Source organism: Vicugna pacos, chromosome 23 (genome assembly GCF_048564905.1).
Source record: "Vicugna pacos chromosome 23, VicPac4, whole genome shotgun sequence".
NCBI classification, from domain to species: Eukaryota; Metazoa; Chordata; class Mammalia; order Artiodactyla; family Camelidae; genus Vicugna; species Vicugna pacos.
The window spans coordinates 22,375,342-22,390,322 of NC_133009.1; the positions used below are offsets into that span (position 1 = coordinate 22,375,342).

General features: G+C 34.4%; 1 protein-coding gene across 1 annotated transcript in view; it reads right to left on the reverse strand.

The window, feature by feature from the left end:
- Positions 1-14,981, reverse strand: part of DNAH14 (dynein axonemal heavy chain 14) — a 274,100-nt gene that overhangs the window by 95,501 nt on the left and 163,618 nt on the right. The window contains exons 50-55 of the mRNA XM_072948673.1: positions 13,800-13,937; positions 12,632-12,799; positions 11,120-11,290; positions 7,621-7,788; positions 6,751-6,843; positions 22-219 (exon numbers count right to left, since the gene is read on the reverse strand). Coding sequence (XP_072804774.1) covers positions 22-219; positions 6,751-6,843; positions 7,621-7,788; positions 11,120-11,290; positions 12,632-12,799; positions 13,800-13,937 — 936 coding nt within the window. The remainder of the gene's footprint in view (positions 1-21; positions 220-6,750; positions 6,844-7,620; positions 7,789-11,119; positions 11,291-12,631; positions 12,800-13,799; positions 13,938-14,981) is intronic.

Genomic DNA, 14,981 nt, shown 5'->3' on the forward strand with positions numbered 1-14,981 from the left:
ATAAAGACAAACATTACTTACCTGATCTAGGTTTAAATTAGCAACTATCAAAACAGTGGGGCTTCCCTCTACACCTGTTTGAATAAACACCTTTTTAAAACCTTCTTTGAATTCCATGTAGGCATAATTGTGAGATACAGGCACTCGGTATACTTTGTGTTCTGTCAAATAACAGGCCAAAGTTGCACAAGTTTCTTTTCCACATCCATCAATTCCAATCTTGGGAAGAAAACAAATCCATATGATTCCTATATTATGTTCTGGGACTCTTTCAATGTATAGTTTTCTATTTAGATGTGCTAAAAATTCAGACAGTAAAGCTATTTTAGACGACTTTTATAATGTTTTTGATAGATATATGAAATATAATTAAAGTATTTTATCAAAGTTTTATAAGGCACTGAAACACTTTCAATATTTTAATCTTTTCATAGCCTCTTGAAGTATATGAAATAACTGCACTGGAAAAGAAAAATAGCATAGATAGGCTTATAAATCATTGTTATGTGACTGTCAATATTTGAGTCTTCATTTATAAGAATTTAGATAGGTCTTTTCCTATCTATTTTAAGCAATGAACACTTAAGAAGTGCTCTTTGGTAATGATGACAAAATCTTACCCCTTTAAAACAGTTTTATTGAGGTATAATTTACAGATTACACCTGTTTTAGGTGTACAGTGATTTTTAATAGATTTACAGAGTTATGCAACCATCACCACAATCTGTTTTTAGAACATTTCCATCACCCAAAAATATCCCTCAAGTCTGTTTGCAGTCAATTCTCTTTCTAACCTCCAGTTCTAGGCAACCTTTAATATGCTTTCTGTCTCTATTGGCTTGCCTTTTTGGGACATTTTCTATAAATGGAATCATATAGTATGACGTTTTTTGCATCTGACTTCTCACTTAGCATGATGGTTTTGAGGTTCTTTCATGCTGTAGTGTGTGTCGATAGTTCATTCCTTTTTATTCCTGAATAGTATTCTATTGCATGAATAAACCACATTTTGTTCATTCATTCACCTACTGAATAAACATTTGGACAATGGGATTGTTTTCTCTTGGCTCTTACAATAATGCTGCCATGAACATTTGTCCAAAGACTGTTTTACTTTCTCTTGTGTAGATATATAGGAATAGAATTGCTCAGTTATAGGGTAAATTTATGTTAAAAACAGAAATGGTCAAACTATGTTCCAAAGTAGTTGTACTATTTTACATTCCACCAGTAATGTATGTGGGTTCCAGTTTATTCACACCCTTGCCAGAATCTTCTATTGACCATCTTTTTGATGATAGTCATTCAAGTGGGTGTGTAGTGGTATCTCAATGTTGTTTTAACTTGCATTTCCCTAATGATTAATGACGTTGAGTACCTTTTCATGGGGTTATTAGTCAATCATGGATCTTCTTTGGTGAAATAGCTATTCAAATCTTTTGCCCATCTTAATAAATAAACTTTTTTTACTTTAGAAGATTTTGATTTACAATAAAAAGAATTTTCATACATCCCAAGCCAGTTTCCCCTATTATTAACATCTATTAGTATGATACATTGTTACCATTAATGAAACATTAGCATTAACTAAAGTCTATACTTCACTCAAATTTCCTTAGTTTATACCTAGTGTCCTTTTTCTGTTCCAGGATCCCTTCCAGGACATCACATTACATTTAGTTGTCATATCTCTTTAGGCTCCTCTTGACTGTGAGAGTTTTCCTCATGACTAGACTGGAGTTATGTGGGTTGGGGAGGAAGACAACAGGGATAAAGGACCATTTTCATCACATCGTATCAAGGGTACACACTATCAACATGATTTATCACTGTTGATGCTGACCTTGATTACGTACATGAGGTAGTATGTTAGATTTCGCCATTGTAAACTTCCTCATTCCCATCTCCCCCTTTCTATACTGTACTCTTTGGGAGAAGGTCACCAAGAGTAGCTCACAGTTAAGGATTGGGGAGTTATGCTCCAATTCCTTGAGGGCAGAGTATCTACATACATTATTTGGAATTGTTCTTTGTGGGGAATTTGTCTATTTTCCTCCATTTATTTATTATTTGTTCATTTTTTATTTATGTAGACTTATGGATTATTTACTTCCAGTTATAGTCCAGTTATTTTGTTTTTTTGAGTATGGCCACTGGGGGCTCTTTTAGTCGGCTCTTGTGTCCTTTTGATATACTCCCATAATCATGATTTTTTTAAAAAACACTTTCTTTCTTGCACTACAAGATAATCCATGCTCATACAGTATATTTTCGTTGCCAGATCTATTGTAGACCATTTTTCTAAGGAGCCCTGGTTTCTTTGTTTGTTTGTAAGAATGGTATTATACACCAACATCTGGGTGCTAGGTGTGCTTGTTACTACTGGGGCATCACTGTTTCTAGGCCCTCTCAGCTGACATAGCAAGGAAATTTATGTTTGTATGTTAACCCTTGTATATTCATATTTCTATAAATAGTTCTATATGTAACCATCCATATTAAACTAAACATATATTCAACTGATGTCTTCAACTTGATTATTATATGGGTCACTGTAACCTCTCACTCCAACAATGAGAAAATGACTTCCATCATCTGTCATCCTTTACTTAAGGATACATATATAGTTTCAGAATGGCTAACCTGTTTCAATTCCTGATTTTAATAATTGGAGTGTTCTCTTTTTTCTTGGTCAACCTCACTAAAGGCTTGTCAACTTTGATGATCTTTTCAAAGAAACAACTTTCGTTTGTTTCACTGATATTCTCTATTAGTTTTCTATTCTCTAATTTCTCCTCTCATGCTTATTCTTTCTTTCTGCTTGCTTTGGACTTAGTTTTCTTTCCTTTTTGTAGTTTTCTAAGGTGAAAGTTTAATTTATTTCTTTTTTGAGATTTTTCTTTTTTAAATATGGGCATTTACAGCTGTATATTTCCCTCTAGGCACTACCTTAGGGATGTTGTATTTTTGTTTTCTTCATCTCAAAGTACTTTCTAATTTCTCTTGTGATTTCTTCTTTTACCCATTGGATATTTAGGAGTGTGCTATAAAAGTTCCACATATTTATGAATATTCCAAATTTCTCTGTTATTAATTCCTGTTGTAATTCTATTGTGATTGGAGAACATATTTTGAATGACTTCAACCCTTTTAAATTTCTTGAGACTGTTTTTCTGATTTGGCATATGGTCTGTCCTAGAGAATGTTCCATGTGCGCTTCTGAAGGACATGTATTTTGCTCTGTATGTGTCAATCAGTTGCAGTTGTTTTACAATATTGTTGATGTCTTTACATTCTTGTTGATTTACATGCAATTGCTCTATCAATTATTGAGAGTGGGGATATTGAAACCTCTAACTACTAATGTTGAATTGCTTATTTTTTCTTTCAATTCTATCCATTCAGCTTCATGAGTTTTGAGGCTTGGTTGTTAGGTGTGTATATGTTTATAAGTGTTTTATTTTCCTGGTAATTAATCTTCTTATACTTTTTTCTCATTTTTTAATTGAATATAGTTGATTTACAATATTATATTAGTTTCAGGTGTAAAGTGTAGTGATTCAGTATTTTTACACATTATACTCCATTAAAAGTTATTGCAAGATAATGGCTATAATTAATTCCCTGTGCTATACAGTATATTCTTATTATTTATTTTATACATAGCAGTTTGTATCTCTTAATCCTATACCCTTGTTTCACCCCTCTCCTCTTCTCTCCCCTCTTCCTGTTAACCACTGGTGTGTTTTCTCTAACAGTGTCTATTTCTGTTTTGCTATATATCTTTATTTCTTAGATTCTACAAATAAGTGATATCACACAGTATTTGTCTTTCTTTGAATTATTTCACTAAGCATAACATTCTCTAGATCCATCTAGGTTGATGCAAATGGCATAATTTCATTCTTTTTTATGGCTGAGTAATATTTCAATACACCACATTTTCTTTATCAGTTCATCTGTTGATAGACACTTGCATTGCTTCTATACCTTGGCTATTATAAACAGTGCTGTTACAAACATTGGAGTGCATGTATCTTTTCCAATGAGTGTCTTCATTTTTTCACAATATGTAACTAGGAGTGGACTTGCTGGATCATATGGTAGTTATATTTTCAGTTTTTTGAGGAACCTCCATACTGCTTTCCATAGTGGCTGCAATAATTTCATTTCCACCAACAGTGTACAAGGCTTCTTTTTTTTCCCATATCCTCATCAACATTTGTTATTTGTAGACATTTTGATGGTAACCATTCTGACAGACGAAGGTGATATCTTGCTATTGTTTTCATATGCATTTCTCTAATAATTAGTGATGTTGAGCATCTTTTCATGTGCCTATTAGCCACCTGTATGTCTTTTTGCTCATATGGGGCTTTGTTCTTCTTTTTCTGATTCCTTTAGGTGATAGGTGAGGTGTTTTTTTGGTTTTGTTTTGTTTTGTTTTTGAGATTTTTCTTGCTTCTTGAGGAAGGCCTGTATTGCTATGAACTCTTAGAACTGCTTTTGCTGCACCCCATAGATTTGGAAAATTTGTGTATCCATTTTCATTTGTCTCAAGCTATTTTCTGGTTTTCTTTGATTTCATCATTGATCCATTGCTTTTTAGTATCATGTTGTTTAGTCTCCATGTGTTTGTGTGTTTTGTTCTTTTCTCATTGTTCTTTAGTAATTGATTTCTAATTTCACATCATGTGGTTAGTAAAAATGCTTGATATATTTTTTGATTAAATTTGTTGAGACTTGTTTTGTGGTCTAGCATGTGATCTATACTGGAGAATGTTCCCTGTGTACTTGAGAAGAATGTGTATTCTACTATTTTTGGATGTAGTGTTCTGTAGATATCTATTAATTCCACCTGGTCTATTGCATCATTTAATTCCACTGTTGCCTTATTGATTTTCTATCCGGATGATCTATTCATTGATGTAAGTGGATATTAAAGTCTCCTACTATTGGATTATTGTCAGTCTCCCTTTATAACTGTTAGTATTTGCTTTACACATTTAGGTGTTCCTGTATCGGTGTATAAGTTAATAAGCATAATAATATCTTCTTCTTGTATTGATTCCTTTATCATTATACAATGCCCTTCTTTTTCTCATTATAGTCTTTGTTTTAAAGTCAATTTTATCTGATGTGTGTATTGCTACCCTCAATTTCTTGTCATTTCCATTTTCATGAAATACCTTTTTCCATCTCAGCACTTTAGTCTGGGTGTATCTTCTGCCCTGAAGTGAGTCTCTTGATCTTTAATAAAGGTCTTTTTTTCCTTTAATCCTATCAGCCAGCCTATGTCTTTTGATTGGAGCATGTATTCCATTAACATTTAATGTAACTATTGATAGTTGTGTACTTATTGCCATTTTATTACTTGTTTTTCAGTTGTTTTGCAATTCTTCTCTATTCTTTTCTTTTTGTTTCTTCCCTTGTGGTTTGATGATTTTCTTTAATAGTATGCTTATATTTCTTTCTTTTTAGTTTTGTGTATCTATTGTATGTTTTTGATGTGTGGTTACCATGGGTTCATATATGTTGACCTATAACTGTATCTACTTGTTTTAAATTGACGGTCATTTAAATTAAAACACATTCTAAAAGATCTACACTTTTTTACTCCCCTTCCCCACATTTTGTGCTTTTGATGTCATATTTTACATCTCATGTCTATTTCTTAACTATTTATTGTAGTCGTGGTTGCTTTTACAATATTTTGTCTATTGATCTTTGTACCGGCTTATTTAAGTGGCCAATCCTCAGTCCTTACTATATCTTTGCCTTTCCTAATGGGACTTTGCCTTTTTTTTTAAAAATCACTTTTTGCTTCCTTTCCACTTAGAGAAAACTCTTTAACATTTCTTTTAGGATAGGTTTAGTATTGCTGTATTCATTTAGTTTTTACTTGTCTGAGAAGTTCATTTGTCTCTCCTCTTCTGAATGATAATTTTTCTGTGCAGAGTGTCCTAGGCCACAGGTTTTCCCCTGTGTGATGCCATTTATGGAATGGGAAAGGTTAGTAAAGGAATACTTTTTGCTGGTGGAAAGATGTGCCCTTGAATTTTTGATTAATTCCATTTTCCAATTTTTAAATTCCTTTTAATTAGTCCTGTACATATCTGTTTAAATACAAGACTGAATAAAAATTTGAATGCAAAAAGAAGCCCTTTTTGAAAAAAAGGTATGTATATATAATTAGTTATAAAGTATAAAAAACACTATAGGCATACATAATAAATTAAACAAATAGTCATAAATAATGTGATTTATATAATTGGCTAAATATGTTGGATTTTATTTAGCTTTATTAGAGAATAAAGCTTTTCTCTATTTAAGGTATTTGGAGATTTTCCAAGAATTTAACTCTCATTTGATTTTATGAGAAGTAAAATTTTGTGTAAAGACTCATTTTCTAAATAAATATTCAAGTAAGTGTATTATTTTTGAAGTCAAGATCCACCTTGCTGATACCATATTAATACTGAGGATAGGATATGCTAGAGATGGTACCAGATGCATCACTTTTATTCATATCAAATGCCTTCCAAAAAAAAATAACATTTTTATGTGCTGATAAATTTCTTATGCAAACTCTTGAGAGGACAAGGATCTTCTCATATGATTCAATGACTGTGAGCTTTCATAAATGGACAGTGTGGATAAATAAAACTTCTGTAAGCAGAGCAGATTTGATTGGATTTCCTTAATTTTTATTTTGCTGACTGAAACAGTTTGAAACATTTAAATTCTTACCAGTAACATATGAGTCCCTGGCTGTCGAAGGACCCTTGTAGCTCTTGCAATGTGTTGTATGGCTTGCCTGAAGAACACTATGGAAAAAGAAATCTACCAGAGAAAATGGAACACATAAACTGATTATAGGCATAGAGAAATTAAATGTTCACTATAGTTTTATATACAGGATACAGGAATGAGAATAACTACTTTGGTAATCTAGTAATCTAGGTCTAGTAAACTGGTTTACATTTACGGAAAATAAATTTGCACGATGATGATTTTCCCTTGCCAATATTCTGATAAGCAAGCTTAGGGGGAAGCAGGGAGGCATAGGCTTGAGGGAAGAGAATGAACAGGAGAACAGCAGCATCTAGGCTGCTTTTCTACTGCTCCATCTTGGAGCAGAACAAGTGCTGGGAGGAAGAGTCTTAGGAAATTGATTCATGGCATCTGTGATTTTGTTGGTGTTTGTGCTCCAACACAGCTCTGCCCACAAAAATAATGGGGAAGACTGTAAACGAGTCACATCCATATTGGTGCCACTTGTTGCTGCTTCGGACCCTGTTGTCTCACTCTCTCTTGCATTTATTGATTCCATTAACTTTAATCATTCAACTCTTTACAGCCTCAGTTGTGCACCTTGTATTTACAATTATACTCTTATTAAATCAGACAAAATAACACGAACACTATAAATCTGCATTTCTAATGGTCTGCTTTAAAATTTGAAGGCACACCTTTTTCCTGATTTCTCTTGCCCTTACACATGCACACACAATCTTAATATTTGATTTTATATCCCATATAGACATGTAGATATATATATAAATAAATATATATATGTATATAGCACTCCTTAGATTTTTATATAGTATATATCTTTACCTCCAGAGATGCTGAATTCAACTTCATTTGGAATTCATTAAGTACATCAGCAAGTTTACTATAGTCATTAGTATTCTGATAGGTCTTCTTTCTATGAGACTTGTTTATATCCAGAAAATCCACAAATATAATTGAGTCATTCACCAGTTTTTCTTTGGTCCATTGAATCTATTACAAGATAATAATTTAATAGTATCTGTTAATAGCATAATTCTACTTGTTATTAAAACTAATATAATAAAGTTGTGTCAGAAAAGCTCTTGGCACAACAGATCTAGGCCTCAGGAGTTCTTAACCTTTTCTGTGCCATTTGACAGAGAAACCTGTGGACTCCTCATCAGAATAATATTTTAAAATACATATGGTAAAATGCAAAGGTTATAAAGGAAACCAAATATATTGAAATACAGATCTATTTAAGGACCCTTTGAGTGCCTGCAAATGTCAGGTGAAGAACCTCTGCTGTGGGAATAATATGTCATTATCATGAAGTTTCACTAACAATCTGAAAAAGAGAATCTTCCCTTAATCAGTTGATAATTATCACCATAGATCTACAAAATTCCATACCATACTCGCTTTTCTGGTCCACTTGGCAAACTCTTGCCTGTCTTTCATACCAAGGTCATGGGCTATCCCTTCCCTGAAGTCTGACTATTTCCCTCTCCTCTGAAACCAGGTAGAGAAAAGTACTCTTTCTTCCTTTGTTCCACCACTGTGATGTGTGCATAGGTCTGTCTAACATAGGTGCTTGGAGGCAGGTCCTACATTAGTTCCATGCAGGTCTCAGAACTTACCTCACTTGGTGTCTAGCCCTGGAATTTCCTAATAATGTTTGTTTAGAAAATAACCCTAATGGTTGAGGGTTAGTGTGACATGATGGTTAAGAGAGTCAGATATTCAGGAGTCAGATATTCAGGTTTTGAATAATGACTCCACCACTTAATTAGTTGTGTAACCTTGGGCAAATTCTTAACCTTACTCTGCCTCATTTTTCTTCACATATAAAATGACGATAACTGCAGGACTTGTATTCCAGGGATGTTATGGAGATTTAACTGAGTAATGATATATAAAGCTCTTAAAACAGTGCCTGACACATTGTAAGTTTTAACTATTATTAGAGTTACCACATTTTCAAAAAGACAGCCAGCCAGCCAGCCAATCAGCTGATTAAATGGTATTGTATAAACCCAAATTCTTGCAGGAGTAATTTACATCCTTATGTTCTTAAAGAAGGTTTGATTAATATGTCTTTAATTTAGGGTACTGAAGCTGTTCTTGCTGTCCATAGGACTGACTCCTACTAGGCAAAGACCTGCCTCCCATAAGTACTTACTTGGTCATTTTATACTGCCTTTATGTCTATTCCTTGGTCTAGCAAAGTTTTAAAACTAAATTACAATTGGAATGTGTAGGGAGGGAGTTTTGGATCTTCTCCTGGGACAGGAATAAATTCTTTTTAGGTAGTTACTTTAGCAAAGTCTCTGCATTCCTTCCATTATTCCTTTATTCATTCATTCATTCATTCCAGATATATTTATCAAGTACCAACAGTACTCCCAGTAAGGGAGGAGTTAAATTCTGGAGATTTAGACAGGAATAAAAACCAATGAGTTTGTTCCTGTGGAACTTATAGGTTAGACAGGCAATTATACCTTAATAAGGTCTCTGATAAGAAAAGCCTACAGTCCTCTGAGAATACAAAGAAAAGATATTTAACCTGGAAAGAATGTGGTGTTGGCCAGAAAAGGCCACCGAGAGAGGAAACATGAGGTGAATCTTGAAGGATGGTCAGGAGTGAGACAAGGGAAGGGACTTACATGTGTAAAGGAAGAGGCAATAGAGACCACACTACATTTTGGCTAAAGTATGAGGGTGAGATGCTCAAATATCTCCCATGGATGGAGGTGTCAGTGGTAATGCCAGTTACTGAGGTGGGAGATACTGGGGCAGAGTTTCAGGGTGGTAGAGAGAGCGCAGTGAATGAAGACTGGAAATGTTTTTGCAAATGGTTTTGCATGTTGCTTATAAAGTACCCAGAGTAATATGAGACAGTTTTAGAAGTCAAACCAAAGTCTAACTATAGAATTCAGGCTCTTTCTGTCAAAGCACCTGCCTGTATTTGAACTGTAGATGTAAGATCGGGTTCTTTTCAATATGATGATAGCTTACATTTACTGAGTATTTACCATGTGTCAGAAACCGTTCTAAACACTTTACACAGATTAGTGCCATTAACTCTCACCACAGTCCTGTAAGGTAGGTACAATTTCTTCTCTTATTTCAGAGATGAGGAAACTGAAACATAGAGAGGTCACTTGCCTAAGGTTCCACAACTCATAAATGGAAGGGTTGGGCTTTGAAACTTGGGCAGCACCTGTGTTTGTAACCTCTGTAATTCACCTGCTTCTCAGGCTATTAGGGAAGTAAACTGAGAACAGAAGAAAGGGCTGGAGATTCCAGTGTCTGAGTGAAGAAACTAGGGACAAGGTAAGTCTGAAGCATCACCAAAGAGTAGTCTCAAGGAGGGAAAGAAAGAAGAACTGCACACTAGGTAGAGCCCTGAGAGATTCTTCACAAGTAGGCAGAGGTGCTGGTGAATGTGGAGATGCATACCTAATGAAAAGATTATTTTACTAAATGTCAAATAAAAGATTGGTAAGGGTGGAAGTGGTGTGGATTCACATGAATAATTACACCAAGAAGGATCTAGGCTGAAGAGCAAAAAGCTTGGATTAAAGGAAAGTAATGACAGGAGTATCTAAAAAATTTTTTTTAAGTTTTCTGAATTTGTGACTTATCTAAAAAGTACATGTGTATACCTATGTATGCATACATAAAGACACAGATTTACATTTATGTGTGTTGTATTCTGAGTTTATACGTATGTGTGTATCTTTACGTATAAAGGTTGTATTCCAAATTTCTCTTTCACTGTTGTAAATAAAGTTGTACCATTGAATTTATTAAATTTCCTGGACTGCTACGAATAGGGTGGAGAAACTGGCACCACCAAAGAAGAGAGAAAAGAAAAGAATGACTCTTGGAAAGGAATTCCAAAGGAATTCCTTAATCTTCTTGAGAGGAGTTAGCAAAGAGGTAGAATAACGGAGTCGAGTTCACAGCTCTGTTTAGTTACAGCCCTTTCAGTGCAAATCAGTTACTGAAGCACTTTGCTTTGTGCCCTGGACTAAAGAAGTACCACAGAAACTATAGTGCAAAGGGCTGGTGATGGATGAGGGGTCTTGTTGAGGTATCAAGAGAATGTACACATCTGCTAGTCCTGGAGGAAAATAAGCAGTTTGGAGGCTCTTAAGAGGGCAAATGCATGAGCAAAGGCATCAAGACCTCATCATTTCCATCATACCAAATCTATAATTATTAAGACATTTTCAAGTGAAAAATGGAAAATTACAGAAATGTCTGAGGATGTTTATAAAACAATGCTGTTGATCAAAACACCATTTAAAATAATTTTTTAAATATATAATATTACCTGAAAATAATTCTCAATTTCCTTTGAAAGAAACTGATAGAAAAGCCCTTTTTCAGTTTGCTCAATTAAGCGATCGTGAAACACTCGGGTGGCTTCATGAACAAAGAACAGAGCAGCCATCTCTTTGGAGTTGATAACAAACTTGTCAGCTTGTAGCAATCCTAGGAGAAGCTATTAGGGATTAAAAAAAAATAACATTACAAGGTAGATTGTAAAGGCTCAATTCTTGCAGGTTTGTCTTTCCATACAAATAGAAGCAAGGTAAGAATTGTCAATTTCTATGAGTGATAATCTGGATTTTTGATGAGATAGGCAAGTTAGAAATCAGAGAAAACTGGCACAGCGTCACCTTTAGAAGGAGAGGGTTTAAGGACTCTTCAGGGGTTGGTGGTGATACAGAGGTGCTTAATGTCGATATGTTCTAAGATTTCAAATTTGGATTAAAAATACTTATAACCCATTTCAAACACTATATGTGCTATTTTGGCCTAACGTCCCATAACAAGGAGAGAAAGATCAAACCAAAAATTGTTTCTCTTAATATTTTATTTCTGAAAATTCTTTGACCAAGGCTGATGACTAAATCAGCACTATTGGCAATATTTCCTGGAGTAAAAAGCAAGGCTTGTGAAAATTCAGCATGTTTATGATATGCATACATGCTTTCATTTTCTGAGAGCTGCAGTAAAATCTCAGAAATAAAGCAAAACCAAAGTCTATGTTATAATCTTGCCACTTCTTTCCATGCTGAGAATCTTAGCCAATATGTAACCGAGCAGGACCCTATGGGGCCTTCCTGGGACAGACCCCTCTCCCATGTCCTCTGCTTTAATTCCTGTAAAGTACCTAGATAATAGTATCTGATGCACATTTTTTGAGTTATTGTACAGCTTCTAAAACCTCCACCAAATGGAAGAAATTACTTGATGACTCTGATCACGTAGCCCCCAAACCTACTGGGGTCTAAGGATTAAACCCTGCGACATCACCCTTTTACCCCACCATCAACCAATCAGAGAATTGTGCACGAGCTGATTACATACCCTGAGATCCCCCTCCCTCTCCTGGCCTTTAAAAATGCTTGCCTATAATCCATTGGGTAGTTTGGGGGTTTTTTAGTGCTAGCTGTCCTGGATTCTTCTATGGTGCCTTGCAATAAATGCTGCATTTTCCCTCATCACAACCTGGTGTCATTAGATTGGCTTTACTGTAAGTGGGCAAGTGGACCCAAGTTTGGTTTGGTACAAATGTTCTAACAGCTTTAGTGGTTTCACCATTGAATTCTCTGTATGGAATTATTGTAATGATTCTTTTAAACTGACTCATGGGATAAGCTGCTAATAAACAGCAAAACCAAATAACTTGAATTTCTCTTTTTTTCCCCTTCTAATGATTTAATGTTGGCAGTGTCAGTGAGTAGGGAAATGGAGAGAGAAAACGAGTCAATTCAGTAGTTATATTTCTTCAACTTAAATTTTAAAATTAAGCCAGAGAATGAATTTGAAAACAAACCTTAAACATATCTCGAAGATTAAACATGTAGTGACATTTAGTTGGAGTTGGTAACATACTCTGACATACTTGATAGTATACAGCTAGAGAGCAAGATATTATTTGATCCTTAGTTTTCTGAACTTCGGGCGTGAAGTTATTGATGGAGAAATACATTCCCAAATGAGCCTTTAAAAAGAAATTTTATAATTTAGTTTCCAAAAAAATTTTTAGCACAGAATATTTCTAGTAATTTCCATCTTAAGGAGATGTGTATACTATAATGGAAGATTAATTTCATTTAAAATATTAGTAATTAAAATCCATTTTAAACAGGTGGCTGACTAGTGCAAAGACATTCTGGATGTTGAGAACTGAGGAAAATTTCAATTAGTCCTAATTTGGTGAATGATCTAGAGGCACATGTTATGTGTCCTCTGGGGACAATTGATACCCCACCTGTATGCATATCAGAGATACTGAAAATTCTTCCATATGCTTGCTCCCCAGTAGATGTTACTAGAAGAAATATAAGATGATAGAACTATTATCACAGTTAAAATTGGTATATGTATATATTCTATATCAGGCTTTTTTTTGAGGTGTAGATTATTGATCACTTGTAGAATTATTAAGTCCTTTTTGAAAAACAGATTTTAAAAATTAAGCTTTAAATTTTGTTATAATGAAGAATACCAATTAGTTTTGAAGAATTTAGTAATCTTGCATAAGATTTATTTTCTAATCAAACTAGATTTCATGTTGAGCCACTTTCCGAATAAGGTGTTTCAAAATTTTTTCTCATTATTTTTTTATTCTGTAAGAAAATGAAAAGAACAAATACTAGCAAAAATCTGAATATGCTTGTTAATAATGCAGATTCCTGAGCTCCATCTCAGATATGCTGGATTACAATCTCTGAAAATAAAATCTTGGGATCTACATTTTAAACACTCATTAAGCATGCTCCAATGTGTTTTTCTTATGTACGCTAAATTATGCTTTTGTTATTTAGAGACAAATTATAACAATAGGCCAGAAAATATTATATGGAAGAATAAAATCCATCCCCTTAAGAGAATTTTCTTTTTTTATTAGTGGTTTTAAGTTCTCACATTTACCTTTATACTATAGAATTAAACTGTTTCTTGTTTGTTTGTTTTCATAGAAGGGGAACTAGATATATTACCTGAAAAATAGTATGTAAAGCACTTTGTGGGAGATGAGGCAATACCAGAATTGAAAAATGTTTGAGCAGACGTGGGCTAATAGTCCTCCTACCAACTGGAGAAACACAAGCTGCAACTACAGAGAGATCTTGAATATTCTGTGGGAAGAGTAAAAAAGAAGAGTAACTAAGTGTATCTGTGGAGAGTGAAATATACACCCATTTCCCAGCCCCCAAAGGATGAAAGATTTAAAAATGTTCAGGCAAAAACATTATTACTTAATGCAAAATAAAAATTATGACAGTAATAGAAATCTATATCCTCTGAAGAATTAACACAACCTTAATGTAAATTCCAAGACATGTTACTTCTAGGAGCCTTTCTAAATGTCATTGGGAAATAGCCTATTTAAAAAAAAAAGTCACTGGAAAATAAGCAATATGTTATTGAGGCTAGCAAAAAGGATTCTGTTGATAAGTGAGAAATCAGGAGAAAAGCCTGGTGAGTGTATCTCCAGAGAAGCCAGGACTAGCTGGGTGAGAAGATTGATTGTTCACATAATAATCTGATGTATTACAGCATCACAGCATTGCAGAACTAGGCGGAATCATAATGAGTCATCTAGTCTACTCACATCTGTGTGATTTTAACAGCTTTTTTCTCTGCCTATGCTCATGCCCAAGGCCACAGAAATCCCAAAAAGGTCTGTCTCATTGTTTTCCTGTCTGTTCAAGGAACTTCTTCAGGCTGTATATACCAAACCTATTTCTTGCTTTGTCTCCCCACCACCCCTCGCCCCGCTAGTCTCTGGGATTCTCCCTGGTGGGCTGCATCTGGATTCTTTTCTCTGCTTCGGGTTGATGGTTGATTCAGACAGTCTGACTGGTGTCTGAGCTGATGTTACTCACCAGCAATTATGCCATTTCCAGGATCCTGGACTCAAGTTTGTCTGAGACATGAAACCATTTGTAATACAACCATCTAATTTTACAGATGAGGAATTGAATCGAGGAAAGTTTAAATGATAAAGTCAGTTCTGGAACACAGGGCTTGTGATTTCCAAAACAGGAACAAATAAGGAGAAAAGTGTACTTATTTATTTATTTAAACTTAAGCCATTCTGATTTAGTTCAACTCAACAAAAATAATTGCACAGGAATACCTTCCTGGAATTTTTTTTGACTTTCTAATACTTCTGAAAA